This window comes from Oncorhynchus mykiss, chromosome 16 (genome assembly GCF_057628025.1).
Source record: "Oncorhynchus mykiss isolate SJ-2025 chromosome 16, ASM5762802v1, whole genome shotgun sequence".
NCBI lineage: Eukaryota > Metazoa > Chordata > Actinopteri > Salmoniformes > Salmonidae > Oncorhynchus > Oncorhynchus mykiss.
In genome coordinates, this window is record NC_143037.1 from 48,652,065 (window position 1) to 48,672,061 (window position 19,997).

Here is a 19,997-nt window from a genome sequence, read left to right on the forward strand (position 1 = left end):
AAAATGCAACCTATAGTATACTGTACATACGGTCCATACAGGGATTCATTCAAAGAAACTGTAGACAACACTGAAAACTATGCCCTGTTAGAAACAGGGTGATAAAATACATAAGGTTTAACTGTCGGACATGAGCAGGAACAGACATAGACGCCTGAATGATGGCTTGTTTCTCAGTGTTACCTCAGTACATGATATTCCAGGCAATGCATAATTCATATTCAGACAGGGAAGAGGATTAATAACCATGAAATGAAAAAATAAAAAGAGACCATTTGAGTGGACTCTTCAGTGCTGCATAATAGACATCCTGAAAACCAAAACAGATATGATTCACCTCTCCATACAGAATGGCTATTGTCTGTCTCTGCTGAGCCTTTGATTGTGCTGGTTTGAATCCTAATAGTGAGGAGGCAGACACCCTTGAGGGGAAAGAGGTGGATGAATTACTTCCATCCCTATCATAATGAGGCTTAGTAGGCTACATGTGAAAAGCATGGCGCAGAAGAGTGCCTTGTTGTCAGAGCAGCTTTGTATAACTGCATTAGTAGTCTTACAACACACATACCGTCTTAATGGTGTGGTGCACAGGTTATGCATGGCCATGGCTGGGTATGAGTGTCTACCCCGCCATCAATATTAAAATAATATGATTCCTCGGGAATAGACACCATCCATCAAAATAACATGTTCATATCAGTTTGGATAAAGGATGCACTACCCACATTATATTGTGGTATGTGAAAAAACAGTCTACAGTAAAGTCTAAAAGTTTGAGACTCAAACCTCTTGCAGTCAGAATGCCTCCCTTTTCGTTCCATTCTTTCTATTTTAGTCGCTGCAGGCAATTTAGAGTAAAATTCATAAATGTGAACTGTGTAGCTAATCTTATCTGATGCAAAAAAATTTTTTAACTATGTCCCTAGAAACCTCTTAAAATTCAGCTGAACCCCCCCCCCCCCCACCCCCCCACCCAGTGTGAAGCATACTAAATTTGATTGTGCAGAAAGTTATCTTGGTTTCAGAGAAAGAAGCTCATAGCACAGGGGGGGTTAAAAGAGATAATGAACAGTAAGAATTACCCCTCTCTGGCTTGTAGAGCTTGATGAGAAAGGAATGGCTCTTATAATGTCTGAAAGATTGGAAGAAATCTCTTCACCCCATAACCAGAATCCTGAGAAAAAAATATCTTAAGGCAGATTTGTATTTTATTTTTATGAACAGGATGGGGTGGACATAACCATAAACACTAATAAGGTTCAGCGGAACGCAATGTAAATGGATGTTTGTTGTAGTATGGATACTCCTCCATTGTTTATGACTGTCTATGATCATCACTGAGGCTGTGTGAGAACACAATGTTGCTGTAACCTGGCAAGCATCTGAAGCAGAGCAGAGCTGCGTAAAAATCTGGGACCTGGCAGGTCCCCAGTATAGAACCACTATTTACCAAGCACAACATTACTGTCAAACCAACTGACACTGTTGAAGGGGGAGGGAGGGGGGGGGGGTCATCACCATGCAAACTGAAAGGGAATGTTTAGCTGATAAATGTATGCTTTCAAGGAAAATGTTACAGGGAAATGAATGAACTGGAATTTGAAAAAAAGTATTGAATAGAGTATTTGTCTAAGCCTCTAAATATATTTTTCTTCCAAATGGGCCAATTTGAATGTAAATCTATAAAAGACGTTTTAACATCTTGGTGGGAAATCAAACAAGCACAAATTATAGAGGGAAATAACTAAAAGACAGTAGAGAAAAACAACAGCAATCTAATACATTTTTATAGGCCTGAAATAGCCTAAATTTCAGTGATTGCAGCCAAAGATTTGAGCAGTGTGTTGTTGGCGCTGTTCACTGGGGTGGTGCTGAAATTGATGGATGTCAAACTTGACTTGTGTTCATTTCCTACAGGATCTCAAACTGACAGGCAGTGTGTGGAACTCTCGTAATCAACTGGGATGTTTTGAAAACAATTTGACGTACATGCCAATGTAAAGCTGGATATTTCCACTGCAGTCCATACAGTTTTTGAATGTTTGCCTCCCAGTTTCCATTGCTTAACTTTATAGCAAATAACTTGCCTGCTCGCTCTTCTACAAATATTGGACAAAAGCATGATGGTTGGTCACCTTTAATTCAATGAATTGCTCAAATTAATCACAAAAATCAAGTCCCCAAAAAGCTATATGCAATATATTAATAAAACATTCCATCTTCCACACTGTCACATTTTACAACAGGATTTACATGCTTCAACGTACATAGACCAGAACAGATACTGTACAGTGTGATGAGCGCAATAGTTTCAGAGGTTTCAAGAGGCCAACAAGAAAATGTCAAACAAACCAACAAACCCACAACCTGCATGAAGGTGTTTTGATGATATTAGTCATGTGACATTCAAGCCTTTACTTCTTGTAAATGACAGGAGTCCACAACTCAGAGGCTGCAGTCCTGTTGTTTATGTTTCTACCTGGATCTTCAATGATGAATTATTGTTATTGATTGACTAACTAGTCCATCCACCTGCTGCTCTAAGTTTGAATGAGTTTCTGATTAAAATGCTAAGATTAATACCAGGGATAGTCTCCAACCCTCATGAGTTCTACAGCCAATATTTTAGATTGTTTGGTTGACTGAATGTCTTTTATCAAGCAGTTTTTAACTAGAAACTCTCTACCTAAATATTGATTTACTGTAGGTTTGGGCTGTGGTATAAGAATGTAAACTAGGCCTCCCGGGTGGCGCTGTACTGCAGCGCCAGCTGTGCCATCAGAGTCCCTGGGTTCGCGCCCAAGCTCTGTCGTAACCGGCCGCGACCGGGAGGTCCGTGAGGCGACGCACAATTGGCCTAGTGTCGTCCGGGTTAGGGAGGGCTTGGTCGGTAGGGATGTCCTTGTCTCATCGCGCACCAGCGACTCCTGTGGCGGGCCGGGCGCAGTGCGCGCTAACCAAGGTTGCCAGGTGCACGGTGTTTCCTCCGACACATTGGTGCGGCTGGCTTCCGGGTTGGATGCGAGAAGCAGTGCGGCTGGTTGGGTTGTGTATCGGAGGACACATGACTTTCAACCTTCGTCTCTCCCGAGCCCGTACGGGAGTTGTAGCGATGAGACAAGATAGTAGCTACTACAACAATTGGATACCACGAAATTGGGGAGAAAAAAGGGGTAAAAGAAAAAAGAAAAAAAAGAATGTAAACTATAGCAGATGGTCAATACATTTCAACAGTAAATGACAAAGTGTATGTACAAGAGAAAAGTACATTAGTACTGACCTTTGACACATATGGTAAAAATACTGTACATCACATTAATGGTGACCCTACGCACATGGCCTTTATTTTACACAAAGAACTGCTCTCAATTTTGTCCTTCTGTCAGGCAATGCTGAACATAGTGCCAGTGTCCCCACAGTCATCTGTGAAGTTGACACTCTTAACACTGACATCCTCCTGCTCTGTCTGCTCATGGCTCTCACGGGAAGAGTCTTTCATGACACTGTAATACACTGGCACACTGTACTTGGTAACTTTCTCTGGGTCTTGGCCCTTGCACTTGCAAAGCTTTTTGAAGGCGGCCCGGAACTTCTGAGACATGAGGTTGTAGATGATAGGGTTGATGGCGCTGTTGACGTAGATGCACATGCGGCAGAAGAGCAAGAACCACGTGTTGAGGTAGGGTGGGTCCATGAAAGAGTTGACCACCACCAGTGTCCGGTATGGCATCCAGAGCAAGGCGAAAATAATCACCACCACTGCTAGCATCTTTGTAACCTAAATTATGGGGAGGGGGGGGGGGGGGGGGGGGGGTTTAGAAAAAATGGTGTTAAAATATTCAGGTTCTTCATAATACTGTAAATGTTACTACAGTGTCATAATAATTGACTCAAATGTGTCTGGTTGTTTGTTTGACTGATGAACGGACTTTAGGACTACATTTCAAATTGCAAAGACAAAACATTTTTTTTTTCTGGCGTAGAGTTGAACAGTCTAATGATGGTAAACAAAGCCATAATTAACGTAAGGTGATAATAACAGGATGTTATGAACTTTGAAACCATTACTATGGGCCTGCTGCTGTATCTTCCACACTACATTGATGAACTATGCACTAGCCTGCATTGTGTAGATAAACTACACACTACATTGATGAACTATGCACTAGCCTGCATTGTGTAGATAAACTACACACTACATTGATAAACTTTCAAAGTGGAATTATTTTGTATATTGTAGCCTAAATTATTATTTGAACACATTTTGTATTTTGTCAATTTAAAAGCCTTTGATTACTATTTTCCACAATAATTCACAAAATGTGGTTTACCTGTTTTCTTGACGTCACTGCACCCTTGTTCGATTTGCACGAAACCTTCACGTTGCTGGTGGATCGCCCCTGGTGTATAGAACCTTCACTTCTGTCATTGAGACTGGTTGGCAAGGGGCTCATAAATAAAATCTTTGCGATAAGACCGTACAGTACAGTAGCCACAATGAGAGGGATGACGTAAAACAAAGTAAAGTCTAGAAAGTAAATTGGCATGTAGAGGTTTCTTGAGACACGGTAGCCACAGCTGACCACCACCCCATCGGCGTAGACGGTTTTGTTCGTGTCCACTAAAAAGAACCACATTATGCAGTACAGCGAGGTGAAAATCCACACACAGGCAATGATCCTCTTCGCCCGAGACACGGTGCAAATAAATTGCGCCTTGATGGAGTGGCAGATAGCAATGTAACGCTCAATGGTGAAGGCTGTGATGGAGCAGGATGATACATTAATACCCAGATATTGCAGGTATGTGATGCAAAGGCACCCAGCGTAACCGTATATCCAAGAGTCGACTACTTCAGAAATATTAGGTAAACCTGCCGCTAGAAGGACGACAAGGTCCGCAATAGCCAGACTGACAAGATAACAGTTAGTAGGGGTCATCATGTGCTTGGTGCGCAGCACAACCAACACCACCATTATATTCCCTGCTATCCCAACACCGCATATTAGAAGTGCGAGAACAATTGTTATAACTTGCACTTCAATGGAGTTCTGTGGCATATTGATCAGAACTTCACTCTGTGTGAAATTTAAGACATCTTGAGAGGTGTCAGTAGTATTCTCCATGGTGTTTTACTGTTGGCACCTTTCTTCTGCTTTAATTTGCCTTGAGGTGGAACAGTTGACAAAAATCCTGAAAAAATATAGATACAAATTATTCTAAAATTGCCCAGAATATATACATGTTATTTTTTTCCCTTCAAAATGAGATACAAATATAAGTCAATGACTATGTCATTTATCATCTGAGATGACAAAGATATTTGAAATGAAATAGCTATTATCAAACAATTGTAATGATTGCAAAAAAAGGAGCTTACCATGGTTTGGAAAGGTCTGAGCTTCATAACTCAAGTCCATCTGATATCCACAGAGATAGTAAAATGACTAGCTGCCCTCTCAGTGGTGCTGTACCCCTCTCTGAGAGAGAAAGATATATATATATATATATATATATATATATATATATATATATATCACTGTAAGGTTGTATTCAGCGCATGTGACTAATAAAATGTGATTTGATTTGATTTGACAACATAGTGCAAATTGCAGCAAAAATAGACTACAACTCAGCCCTGTCTAGTACCAGCAATGGCCATAGATTTAATGACCCACTATGTTGACACAATGGGTCCAAAAATGCTGGAATGCATGTCACTTGTTTTTACCATGTAAGGCAAAGTAAAAAGTGATTTTTATGTTAGCTACTTTGGTGGACACAAATCACAGAACACTACTGCGTTGGGCTGGCTAATTAGGTTTGGTCCTATGGGAAGACTGCTTTAATTAACCACTGCTTTAATTCTGTTGGATGCATTTGATTCTGAGGATCGTGTTAATGAAGCCCCTCAGCTCTCAGCCAACCTAATCTGGCGTTCTCTCAAACCATTTGGATAAGCCACTTGGACCGTATCAGAATAGGCTACACCAGCCCTACTATGACAGAGCTGTCCATGCTATAGCTAATTCTGATTTGCTTTCCTTCTGTCAAATATCTCTTCTCTCTATACACCAAGTCACTCGGCTCCGTCATATCCTCTCAATGGTCTCTCCCATCATGGCTATGCAGATGACACTCAACTACTTTTCTATTTCCCCTTCTGACACCCACGTGGTGACACGCAGATATCTCCGTTTGGATGTCGGCCCAACACCTTAAGCTCAACCCCGACAAGACGGAGCTGCTCTTCCTCCAGGAGAGCCTGCTGTAGGCCCTTTCTACCTCTGATTTTGCTGATAGCTACTTTATTGAGGAAAAATGTACTTACAATGACTGTGATATGTGGTTGTCCCACCTAGCTATCTTAAGGTGAATGCACTAACTGTAAGTCTGCTAAATTACTAAAATGTAAATATCATTGCGTCCCTGTATTGATAAATTATATAAATTATTTACCTTTTAGTCCAGCGGAAAAGAAACAAATATACCTGAGATCGTTTCACTTTATGATAGAAGTACCAAACATGGTACAGTAATACTAGATACCTTAAGGACATTTCTAAAGATTGGAGGCAGTCTGGGAAGCAAAAAAAAGTCAACCATGTGATAGTGATAAATGTGATAGTGATAAAGCCACCAAATTTCACACAGCTGGGTCGTGTCTAAAGAGGTATGTTTGGCTATAGTGCCATCACAGATTTTGTCCATTACTCCCCAGGTGGCCATTTCCAATATGACCACCAACCAGTAGCGTGGGGCCATATTGGATTAGAATAACTTGGTCATATCTCCATAAATAATTGGTACATACAGCCCAATGATGGCTTAACATTTTTGAGGGGGTCTGGAAAACACAATAAAATGGCCTAAAAATGTAATGTATCCTTTAAACTTTTAGTATAAATGTGGTGAAAACGCATGCCAAATTACTTTTGTGTGTGTATGTGTTCATGGCTAGTTCCAGTAGTTTACATGTAAATACTAAAACGTCATATGGGTGTTCTCTGAAGTTTACTGATTTCAATTATATGCTATTCTCTTTTGAGTCAATTTTAAGAAGAATTACAGGAAACCTTCCCTGTACACATTACTTCAGGTAAAATCCCACAGGAATATATTACAGTATGTCCAGCAGAGAAACAGGTAACCCATTTTAACAAAATACTTGTATGATGAGACCTTTCAGACTTTGCACAAAGTAAGTAAAGTCTTAACAAAGATGTCTAGCTATAGTGTCATTGCAGGATTAACCTGTTATATTCAGTGGTGTAGTGCTTTTTTCTTAGGTGCTGGAGTGTAAATAAAATGAAAATGAAATTTCTAAATCAACGTTTGCACCGTAGCCTGTTGAATAATAACATTTTATATGCATAAAACACTTAATCCAAATGCCACATCTCCCTATGCCTATACGCATTGACTTTAATCAATGTTTGTATTTGTAATACCCTTAAACAAGAAATGATTCCTGTCTTATTTCAAAAGAGACCAACATCACTGTTAATCATGAATGATAAATTCATCTTGTTTTACAGGTGAAACGTCCAAGCTGCATCTGAATGTCAACCATAACCATGTGATCTCACTCAGTTTCATGAGAATATGCATTTAGATCTTCTTGAGTGATGTGAGTAAAAACTATTTGAGCGGATTTCAGAGCAGGGGATATTAATGAGCTACAGACTATCCTACCTGTATTGTTTCCATCAGAGCACATTTATCCTATGGCTCGTGCTGTTTTGGCTTTAGTGAAAAGTGTGTGTGTAACGATATTTGTAGGTGGAAGAAGGTGAAGAGGACCAAGGTGCAGCGTGGTACGTGTTCATGGTAAATTTAATAAAGAAACTGAACACTAGAACAAAAAAAGAACAAAGCGGAACAAACGAAACAGTTCTGTCTGGTGCAGACACACAAAGACAGAAAACAACTACCCACAGGCTGCCTAAGTATGGTTCTCAATCAGAGACAACGATAACCAGTTGCCTCTGATTGGGAACCATAACAGGCCTAAACATAGAAGCACAACACCTAGACATACAACATAGAATACCCACCCACATCACACCCTGACCAAACAAAAAATAGAAACATACAAAGCAATCTATGGTCAGGGCGTGACAGTACCCCCCCCCCCCCCCCCCAGGGGGGCAAAACCTAACCCTCTAGGGGAGGGTCTGGGTGGGCATCTGTCCGCGGTGGTGGCTCTGGCGCGGGACGTGGGCCCCACTCCACCATAGTCTTGGCCCACTTAAGTGGCGCCTTTGGAGCGGCGACCAAGAAGGAGCGTGATGGAGTGCTGCATCAGATGACTTGGTCTCCACAATCACCCGACCTCAACCCAATTGAGATGGTTTGGGATGAGTTGGACTGCAGAGTGAAGAAAAAGCAGCCAACAAGTGCTCAGCATATGTGGGAACTCCTTCAAGACTGTTTGAAAAGCATTCCAGGTGAAGCTCGTTGAGAGAATGCCAAGATTGTGCCAAGCTGTCATCAAGGCAAAGGGTGGCTACTTCGAAGAATCTAACATTAAAATATATTTAGATTTGTTTAACACTTTTTTGCTTACTACATGATTTCACATGTATTATTTCATAGTTTTGATTACTTCAATATTATTCTACAATGTAGGAAATAGTAGAAATAAAGATAAACCGTTGAATGAGTAGGTGTGTCCAAAAGTTTGACTGGTACTGCATGTATCCTTTAAATATTTTGTAGAAAAGTGGTGAAAAAGTGGCCACAAATTTACCAACATTACTGGTTCTTGAACATACTTTCATCCTCATTTTCAGTATTTTACATTTAAACACTTAAAACTGTCAAATGGGTGTCCCCTAAAGTCTACTAATTACAATGATATGAAATATGATATTCTGTATTTTGGAACCATGGACGTGAAGCCATTCCAATTATAGAACTCCACATTTTTTAATTGAATGTATGGGACACGATACTAATTCTACCATTCCTTACTCTTTTGGTACATGTTATATATCATTCTAATCCACGTATATACAGTGCCTTGCGAAAGTATTCGGCTCCCTTGAACTTTGCGACCTTTTGCCACATTTCAGGCTTCAAACATAAAGATATAAAACTGTATTTTTTTGTGAAGAATCAACAACAAGTGGGACACAATCATGAAGTGGAACAACATTTATTGGATATTTCAAACTTTTTTAACAAATCAAAAACTGAAAAATTGGGCGTGCAAAATTATTCAGCCCCTTTACTTTCAGTGCAGCAAACTCTCTCCAGAAGTTCAGTGAGGATCTCTGAATGATCCAATGTTGATCTAAATGACTAATGATGATAAATACAATCCACCTGTGTGTAATCAAGTCTCCGTATAAATGCACCTGCACTGTGATAGTCTCAGAGGTCCGTTAAAAGCGCAGAGAGCATCATGAAGAACAAGGAACACACCAGGCAGGTCCGAGATACTGTTGTGAAGAAGTTTAAAGCCGGATTTGGATACAAAAAGATTTCCCAAGCTTTAAACATCCCAAGGAGCACTGTGCAAGCGATAATATTGAAATGGAACGAGTATCAGACCACTGCAAATCTACCAAGACCTGGCCGTCCCTCTAAACTTTCAGCTCATACAAGGAGAAGACTGATCAGAGATGCAGCCAAGAGGCCCATGATCACTCTGGATGAACTGCAGAGATCTACAGCTGAGATGGGAGACTCTGTCCATAGGACAACAATCAGTCGTATATTGCACAAATCTGGCCTTTATGGAAGAGTGGCAAGAAGAAAGCCATTTCTTAAAGATATCCATAAAAAGTGTTGTTTAAAGTTTGCCACAAGCCACCTGGGAGACCCACCAAACATGTGGAAGAAGGTGCTCTGGTCAGATGAAACCAAAATTGAACTTTTTGGCAACAATGCAAAACGTTATGTTTGGCGTAAAAGCAACACAGCTGAACACACCATCCCCACTGTCAAACATGGTGGTGGCAGCATCATGGTTTGGGCCTGCTTTTCTTCAGCAGGGACAGGGAAGATGGTTAAAATTGATGGGAAGATGGATGGAGCCAAATACAGGACCATTCTGGAAGAAAACCTGATGGAGTCGGCAAAAGACCTGAGACTGGGACGGAGATTTGTCTTCCAACAAGACAATGATCCAAAACATAAAACAAAATCTACAATGGAATGGTTCAAAAATAAACATATCCAGGTGTTAGAATGGCCAAGTCAAAGTCCAGACCTGAATCCAATCGAGAATCTGTGGAAAGAACTGAAAACTGCTGTTCACAAATGCTCTCCATCCAACCTCACTGAGCTCGAGCTGTTTTGCAAGGAGGAATGGGAAAAAATTTCAGTCTCTCGATGTGCAAAACTGATAGAGACATACCCCAAGCGACTTACAGCTGTAATCGCAGCAAAAGGTGGCGCTACAAAGTATTAACTTAAGGGGGCTGAATAATTTTGCACGCCCAATTTTTCAGTTTTTGATTTGTTAAAAAAGTTTGAAATATCCAATAAATGTCGTTCCACTTCATGATTGTGTCCCACTTGTTGTTGATTCTTCACAAAAAAATACAGTTTTATATCTTTATGTTTGAAGCCTGAAATGTGGCAAAAGGTCGCAAAGTTCAAGGGGGCCGAATACTTTCGCAAGGCACTGTAACACAATATTTTGAAATCATTAGGAGCATGCTGAAATTTGATCGTCTCAATTCAGGGATCAAAATATCAACAACAATCTGTCATTTCGACAGCATTTTAGGAACATTTTTAGTTGAATTTTCAACAAAAACAAATAATACATGATCCATTTGATTGTATTTTCCATGCTACCTAGAACATTTTAAGGCATCATTATTATACCACTTACAAATTAATTTATGCCCAATTCAAATTACAGAACATTAATTTTAGGGTACATTTCTGCATAACATTTAAAGGACACATACATAAGGCATACTTGGGTCATTTTATTGTGTTCTTCACACCGCCTCAAACATTTTAAGCCATCATATAAGTGATAATGCCCGAGAAGCCGGTGTTTGGAGGATATATTGGCACGGGTGTTTTCGGCCTGAGATGAAGTCGAGGGCCGGCAAACCGTGCCAATATATTCTCCAAACACCGGCTTTGTGGGCATTATCACTTTTATACAACGGGTTACAAACATATTCAAATAATGATTGATATATTTTCATTAAAAATTTTATTTTGATGAATTTATTCATACTCTTTCATCCTTCCACAAGATATAGTCCTGACACAAATCTAGGGTTGCTACCCAAGCTGGCTAATCATTTGTTCTATCAGTTCGGTTGCCAGAGACGCGACCCAGTCATTCAGTCTTTTTTGTTCTGTATCCATGGACGCGACCCAGTCGTTCGTTCTAAATGTTCCATTGCCATACTGGCCTGGCAACGTTCTTATCCCTTGCTTGCTAACTAGCCAGCTACAGCTAACTTACAGTCAAGTCAAACAGTGCAGACAGAAAACAGCAAAGTAGTTGCATTTGTTTAATCTGTTCTCTACTGACATTTATTTGAATACATCCATAACAATGAGCTAATGAGGCGCGATTTCACCTGGCATAGAAAATGTGCTCTCTCGTCAGGACACTGTTGTTCAGAGGAGCTAGCCAACAACACAGCTATACACAATCACTTCAAACGGAAGCTGGAAAGACTGCAAACTAGCTGCACTTCATTTCGTTTTACTTGCTTTTTATTGACATTTCTTTGTATATATCCATAAAAATTATGCCAGCTGATTCATGATTTCGACTGCCTGCCTGTCTGTCTCGTCCCGACTCCCGACACGTTCATTACTATGGGACAGCTAGAGATCGAATTTGAATATTAAGACAATGTTGCGAATGTCGGAGAGATAGACAGTAAGGTTTACACAAATATTCGCTGTTGAAAACTAAATGTTAGTCTAAAAGAAATGTAAGATAATGTCTAGATGCTTTTTATAGTGGAGATCAAGTTTAGAAATTACCTGGCTGGGCTGATGAGACAGTGGATTGCGCAGTCAGATGGAACAGAGTAAATAGGCATTTTAATGTCATAGATGTAATGTCATAGATGTAGCCGTTGGTAACCTGTGGAATAGCCACCAGATGGAATGCGGTTTTAACCTATCAGCATTCAGGATTAGAACCACCCATTGTATAGTGGGCTGTAAATACAAATTATTTATGGAGATATGGCCATGTGAATCCTGTTCAATTAGAATCTATGTAGCTTGTTGGTGTTCATTTTAGGTTATTAAATCTGAAATGGCACTATAGCTAGACATATTTATGGAGTAGTTTACTCACTTTGTGTAAATACTGAAAGGCCTCATCATAATGGGTTACCTGTCTCTCTGCTGGACATATTGCATTCCTATGGGATTTTACCTAAAGTGACATGTAAAGGGCAGGTTTCAGGTCACATTTTTTAAATTCGACACAAAACAGAATAGCGTATTATCTGTATATCACTGCAATCAGTAGACTTCAGGGAACACCCATACAGTGAGGGAAAAAAGTATTTGATCCCCTGCTGATTTTGTAGGTTTGCCCACTGACAAAGAAATGATCAGTCTATCATTTTAATGGTAGGTTTATTTGAACAGTGAGAGACAGAATAACAACAAAAAAATCCATAAATGTTATAAATTGATTTGCATTTTAATGAGGGAAATATAATGGGGCAAACAAGTATTTAGTTAGCCACCAATTGTGCAAGTTCTCCCACTTAAAAAGATGAGAGAGGCCTGTAATTTTCATCATGGGTACACTTCAACTATGACAGACAAAATGAGGGAAAATTATCCAGAAAATCACATTGTAGGATTTTTAATGAATTTATTTGCAAATTATGGTGGATAATAAGTATTTGGTCAATAACAAAAGTTTATCTCAATACTTTGTTATATACCCTTTGTTGGCAATGACAGAGGTCAAACGTTTTCCTGTATAAAAGACAACTGGGAGACAGAAATCTTTCTGATTGAGAGGGGGTCAAATACTTATTTCCCTCATTAATATGCAAATCAATTTATAACATTTTTGACATGCGTTTTTCTGGATGTTTTTGTTGTTATTCTGTCTCTCACTGTTCAAATGAACCTACCATCATGGGAAAATCAAAAGAAATCAGCCAAGACCTCAGAAAAAAAATTGTAGACCTCAGCAAGTCTGGTTAATCCGTGGGAGCAATTTCCAAACGCTGAAGGTACCACGTTCATCTGTACAAACAATAGTACACAAGTATAAACACCATGGAACCACGCAGCCGTCATACCGCTCAGGAAGGAGATTCATTCTGTCTCCTAGAGATGAATGTACTTTGGTGCGAAAAGTGCAAATCAATCCCAGAACAACAGCAAAGGACCTTGTGAAGATGCTGGAGGAAACAGGTACAAACGTATCTATATCCACAGTAAAAGCGAGTCCTATATTGACATAACCTGAAAGGCCGCTCAGCAAAGAAGAAGCCACTGCTCCAAAACCACCATAAAAAAGCCAGACTACGATTTGTAACTGCACATGGGGACAAATATCGTACTTTTTGGAGAAATGTCCTCTGGTCTGATGAAACAAAAATAGAACTGTTAGGCCATAATGACCATCGTTATGTTTGGAGGGAAAAGGTGGAGCTGAAGAACATTATCCCAACCGTGAAGCACGGGGGTGGCAGGATCATGCTGTGGGGGTGCATTGCTGCAGGAGGCACTGGTGCACTTCACAAAATAGATGGCATCATGAGGTGGATATATTGAAGCAACATCTCAAGACATCAGTCAGGAAGTTAAACTTTGGTCGCAAATGGGTCTTCCATATGGACAATTACCCCAAGCATACTTCCAACGTTATGGCAAAATGGCTTAAGGACAACAAAGTCAAGGTATTGGAGTGGCCATCATAAAGCCCTGACCTCAATTCTATAGAAAATTTGTGGGCAGAACTGAAAAAGCGTGTGAGAGCAAGGAGGCCTACACACCTGATTCAGTTACACCAGCTCTGTCAGGAGGAATGGGCCAAAGTCACCCAACTTATTGTGGGAAGCTTGTGGTAGGCTACCCGAAACATTTGACCCAAGTTAAACAATTTAAAGGCAATGCTACCAAATACTAATTTTGCATATGTAAACTTCTGACCCACTGGGAATGTGATGAAAGAAATAAAAGCTGAAATAAATAATTCTCTCTACTATTATTCTGACATTTCACATTCTTAAAATAAAGTGGTGATCCTAACTGACCAAAGACAGGTAATTTTTACTGGGATTAAATGTCAGGAATTATGAAAAACTGAGTTTAAATTTATTTGGCTAAGGTGTATGTAAACTTCCGACTTCAACTGTATATGGCATCTTTGGGACATTTTTATTGTTTTACAGACCTCCTCAAACATTTTAAGCCATCATTGTGCTGTATGTACCAATTATTTATGGAAATATGGCCATGTGAATCGTGTCCAGTACAGCCCCATGCAGCTGGTTGGCGGCTGTACAAAAACCCTCAGACTTGATAGAGCTTCATACTACTGCGATGAACTTGATCAACCAAGTTGATTTCACCTGTTGACTCTCTCTCAATCTTAACATTAAGCCTTAACATTAAGATGTCATGCAATTTCCTTATTTTCGTTATTAGTGATATATTGGTTTAATAAATGCATCCTTATCACCTTTACCTTTTATGTTATGCAACCTGCTTATGATCTCTCTCCTTTGTTGCAGAACCATACACAAATCCAACTTTACCATGTCAAACCACAAGTCCTTAATAAATATGTGAACTTTGGCACTATCTCTGTCATCCGTTTTCTCTCTGACCGGAGCAGAGCAACCCTGGTGATATCTATCCAATCAATCTTTGGTTCTTAGCCTACGTTTCAGCGGCCATTTTGGAAATGATTGCCAGGGGTAATGGACAAAATCTGATATAGCACTATAACCAGAAATACTTCTTTAGACATGACCTAGCTGTGCGTGAAATTTGGTGGCTCTATCACAAAGTCCACAATTTGTTTATTCAGCCACTGGACTATGGTCAAAATGACCTCAATTTGACCCCTATTAAGGTCTTAAGAGTACTTTTTTGTCTTTATTATCTATGGGGTTTATTTAGTGGGTAAATACATTTTTATATTGTTTGGAATGATTTTACCCTATTTTCTTCTAACAGGAAATCTGGAGTGGCAGCCACTAATATTAAGGCCAGGCCAGGCTTCCCAGACTGCCTCCAATCTTCCAAATGTTCTTTAAGGTATCTATTAGTGTACCAAGTTTGATATTTGTATCATAAAATGGAACAATTATTTAACCTATCCGCTGGACTATTTGACCTTGTGTCTCTCATAATCACCCCATTTGACAAAGCTGGTCTTACTTACATGATGCTTCATTAATGACATTCAATTGCTATGCTAGTTTGGATTTGAATCAAGAGACGAAGTTACATCCAAGATATACAATTTATTAACCTTTTATTTTGGTACAGAACCAAAGATTTATGTGAAGAGAAAATATCTGAATTATACATTTTGTTCCAGGCCTCACAGCAACAAAGCATAAAATATTAGACACTTCAATTATGAGGTAAAGATGAAGAAAAAAGAAGACGGGCAAAATGGCTGGATAAAAAATAGATGAACAGGCGTTCTAATAATACTCTAGCTAAAAGTGCCTTCTGATGCCTTCTGGGAGTTGAAAGCAGTGTGCTGCTAAAAACGCTGAAGCATTTTTGTGGTATGACAAAAAAAATACAAATATTAATCACAGAGGTACAGAAACGTTTTTTGCTCTCAGATAAAGTTTAAGTTTTAGAAGTCATATGAAAATGAGTTTCACACAATCGAATCCATCATTGACCAGAAATAATAAACGGTATAATACCAAAACACAAAAATAATAATTGTGATTGTTATGCACATTTTAAAGCATGATTATATTCATTCATTTGTAATAACATTTGGAAGGCCCACACATGACACGACTATGTGTCACAATATTTGCCCTCTGAACATTCATCTGAGTCTAATTAATTGAATTGGACAAATACTTTGTTGACACAGATTTTCAATGAGTTTGTTTTACGCTCCTTGTTATGAGAATTTTCATAGCCTATTTGTACCTTAAAAACTTCTCAAATGCACTTAGTGTTAGTGACACCTAGTGGGGCTAGGTGTCACCTAGTCGTCTGTTGATTGTGGAGTTCTCCCATGCAGTAAGAAACAAAGTAATACATGGTCTTGTTCCTTACATGTTAAAAGTAGTTTTACTTTAAAAGGGAACTCAAAGCCATTTTCATCAAATTCTTTAAAAGCATCAACCTTTCACAATATAAAACATTGAGTGAAAACGCTTGTGATTGTCTGTTATATGGTATTTATTTCTTCATTAAGCCTACAAACATGGTTTCATGAGTGTTGTTGAGACGAGGCAACGTGGGCATAAAAGGGGTGCTCCACGACCAGGACAAAGGTCATATGACAGTGACTCAGTAACAGGATGCCCTGTCCTGTTCTCAACAGGCCCTTTGGCTCACGGAGAGCAGGATGTTGGCACTGAATTCATCAATTGTATTTTAACACAGGGATAAGCATGCTTGTATCACTTTGAAATTACATTTTTATTCCATGTTTTTCATTTGTATATTGCAGAATCAGTTCAATCTGAAAATATGGACAAATCGAATGAACAAATTCTCTCAGCTGACAGCTGGGGAGACTGAGGAGGGTTTTCTCCAATTCTAAAATAAATCTATTATTACGGCAATAGCTCAAGAGGAGCAGTGAACGTATTAAAAGCAGAGGTCTCCCTAAACTACATATAATGACAGCAAGTCAAGCTTCAAATTACGTTTTGGTTTGTGTGAACGCGGGTCTCATTCACAGCTTCAATGAAAAATATATTGTTTTCTCTTGTGTCCTGTTTCGCCTGTATCTTCTTCAATAAGAAATTAATTCTTTTTTCCTCCTGCGTTTTGAAGAAGGATGCAGACACTTTCCTGCGGATGCGCCTGGCGTAGACCTCCAGTAACACCATGATGTAGCTCACCAGACAGAGTAGTCCCAGGAAGACCCTCACTCTCAGGTCTGGTGCAGAGGGCTCAATATAACAGCGTAAAGCCTCTGGGCTAAATGTCCAGTCATACTGCTTGTGGAGGTTTGCCAGTTCTGTATCCCTACAGATAGCTGGGATAATACATAGACCTGGAAAGCGCAGGTGAATCTGTCAGAGAAAAGAGAATCCAGTCCCCATTTGTCCACTGTGTTATTCAATTTCTATATCATCATTGATCTCAAGGCTACACATTATATAATGTCACATTATGTCCTGTGATGTGCGCGACCTCACATAGAAAAGTACTGTATCAATATTGACCTACCTTATATTTCACAGCTATGCTGACAGATGTAGCTGGAACATCCAGCAGCCAAGGCCCACTCACTGTAACTAGATGGTACACAATGTGATCCAAGACCATTATGAAGATAATAACAATAAAATACAAAGTCACCACTACTATGGGAGCAAGACATTTGGTAAATTCCTGTTTTGTTATTTTACAACTTGTGGAATTTACCATGTTTTTCAAGTTAGTTGGCTCTATCTGGATTCCATCCTCAGATGCTTTTTGCAGCAACTGTCTGGTGATGTAAACGTTGTCAAACTTAACTGAAATGACATATGACTTCAGGTAGTGGGCTGATTCAACTATCAGGTAGATTAGAAAGATGGCCGCCAGAATCCTGTTTGACAGAAGTTTATAATCCTCCAGCAGTTTATTGGCACGTGAAAAGTCACTCTCAATCTGTTTGCTTACAGTAACAAACGTATTTTTGACCTTTGACACATCAATGTGTGTAAAATGATCAAATTTCCTCAACCTGTTAACAATATTCAGTTCTTCCTGTTTCACTTTGATAGCCTCTCTAACAAGATCTCTCTTTGCTTCTTGAAACAGCTCAGATGAGTTTAAAAGAGAGTGGACAAAACCTTCAGAGGTGCACTTTAAAACGTGCATCACCACTCCCATGTTAACGGTTATGTTAACGATGATGCTCAACACTAACACAATCACAGAGGTGGAAATGATCAGCTTGCGCCCTTGTTTGGTGCCCAGAGTGGGCAGGATCATAGTTAGCACACAACGGAGAGGATGACAGAGGAACGAGAGGAAAAGGATGGACACGCTATAGATGCAGGCAGCAGTGCTGGAGGTACCACTGTCATATCTCAGGATCTCTGTCATCCAATGGTAGAGGAGACCACCAGTCACCATGGCGATAATGAAACACATAGAAAGTAACGTCAGGACCTCCTTGGCAGCCTGGGTCGGTTTTGAGTAAACATCCCACATATACTGTAGAGTGGTCTTCATGGCACCCCAAGGTTCTTGCCTGAAAACCAATGATTGTGTGAATTCAAGTTTTATTGGTTGTATGTACAGGATACACATGGTATACACCGTCAAACGAAGTGCTTACTTGCAGACTCCTCGACAATGCAACAGCAATAAGAAATAATAAAAGGTAAGAATACGAACATAAAGTAAATGGCTTATTAGAATAGACTAAACATGAAACACATTTTAGAATTGCACTGTACTCTAACTAGGCTGTGAATTTGATCAAACTGTAATATCCACTATTCTGACTATCATCATGTATTGTTTTAATATCAACATTATACAAGAGCAGAATAGCTTATTATTGTGTAATTAACACTGTAATACGCCAGCTTTCTTAATTTCACAAGAAGGGCCTAGCACAATTCACTGTGAAAATAATATACATTTTACCATAACATCAATTTCTTAAATCATCTCATAAATAGCTGTCCAGTAACCTAATGTCTCTTTCACTCAAAAGACTGAAAAATTAACACCTACCTCAATGAAAAGCCAAAGCCCATGCACGCAGTAATGCTCTTCATTCTCCTTGGCAACAGTGCATGTGAAGTTACACAGTTGTCTGATGGGGGTAACTGTAAAGCTTGATACAGGAACTTATCATGCACAGTCATTGCCACATAGATGTGTGAGACGGTTCCCAAAGGGAACAGAAGGGCTCTTGCTCATGCTCACATGCTGACACACACTCACTGACATTCACAGGCATAACAAATCAACACATGATGGAACATGCAATACTAGGTGACTAATCATTTAGGGAAGTACTGGTGAGTTAAAAGGTTCTATATGAGCATTGTGGTATCCTATTTAAAGGTCAAAAACATAACCCCGTGGGAGGTCATACTACTACTGACTAATAGGAGGGGGGATTGCTATGATCTGGGAAACTATGAGCATGTGAGCAATTGTGCGAGTTTTCCAAAATAAAATGTTTAGCTGGGGCTTTTTTTAAATCTCCCTTTGTATTACAGTCAATTAATACGTATATTTGATTGGTTGGGCATCAAGGTTGAGCAGTTTCATGTTGTGGTACGACTTGTCAAACTTCCTTTTCCAAAATGTTGTGTATTCCTTTTCCAACAAGTTCTTCTATTTCACAAAGTGTCATTGTGTTCTGTTGTAGTTCGTCTCATTTAATGGCGGCTCCACCAATGACCCTTCCTCTCTTACACTGAGTAACTACTTCAGAGTTCTGCTGAGTTAACCATGTGCCAGACCTTGAGACTTTACATAGCCAAATAGACACTATAAGGAATGTACAGCCCTTCACCATTCTTTAGAGAAACAGTGACCAAAGTATCACCGCTTGGTTCCAGACACATGTAGAAATTGTGTTCCAAACAAATTTCAATGCAACTTTCTTTCAAATGTGTTGTTCGCTTGTTTGTTCGCCTCATTTGGCTTATTGGGTATCTTGTTTGGTGCTATCAGGCATAAGGCTGTTGAATGAGACTTGATTCCAGTACATTTTATGCTGTGTCACCTGGGTCAATGATTAAAACTAAAAAGGACTATAGTGGCATGGCCCCCGTCTGAATATCATCTCCTGGTTTGAGTTGCTCTGTAGTATATATTACTGTGTGGCATGTCTGTCGGCGCCTGCTCAC

The 19,997-nt window shown here is 39.6% G+C and overlaps 2 protein-coding genes across 2 annotated transcripts; both read right to left on the reverse strand.

Moving 5' to 3' along the window:
• Nucleotides 1-2,121: 2,121 nt before the first annotated feature.
• LOC110492125 (thyrotropin-releasing hormone receptor) lies at nucleotides 2,122-5,185 on the reverse strand. The gene is made up of 2 exons (XM_021566159.3): nucleotides 4,332-5,185; nucleotides 2,122-3,778 (listed from the first exon to the last, which is right to left on the reverse strand). The coding sequence occupies exons 1-2, from the start codon at nucleotides 5,124-5,126 to the stop codon at nucleotides 3,383-3,385; spliced, it is 1,191 nt and encodes a 396-aa protein (XP_021421834.2). The 5' UTR covers nucleotides 5,127-5,185; the 3' UTR covers nucleotides 2,122-3,382.
• Nucleotides 5,186-15,426: 10,241 nt separating this feature from the next.
• ocstamp (osteoclast stimulatory transmembrane protein) lies at nucleotides 15,427-19,085 on the reverse strand. Its single transcript, XM_021566160.3, has 3 exons — nucleotides 18,868-19,085; nucleotides 17,362-18,376; nucleotides 15,427-17,204 (listed from the first exon to the last, which is right to left on the reverse strand). The coding sequence occupies exons 1-3, from the start codon at nucleotides 18,999-19,001 to the stop codon at nucleotides 16,824-16,826; spliced, it is 1,530 nt and encodes a 509-aa protein (XP_021421835.2). The 5' UTR covers nucleotides 19,002-19,085; the 3' UTR covers nucleotides 15,427-16,823.
• Between the last annotated feature and the right edge of the window lie 912 nt (nucleotides 19,086-19,997).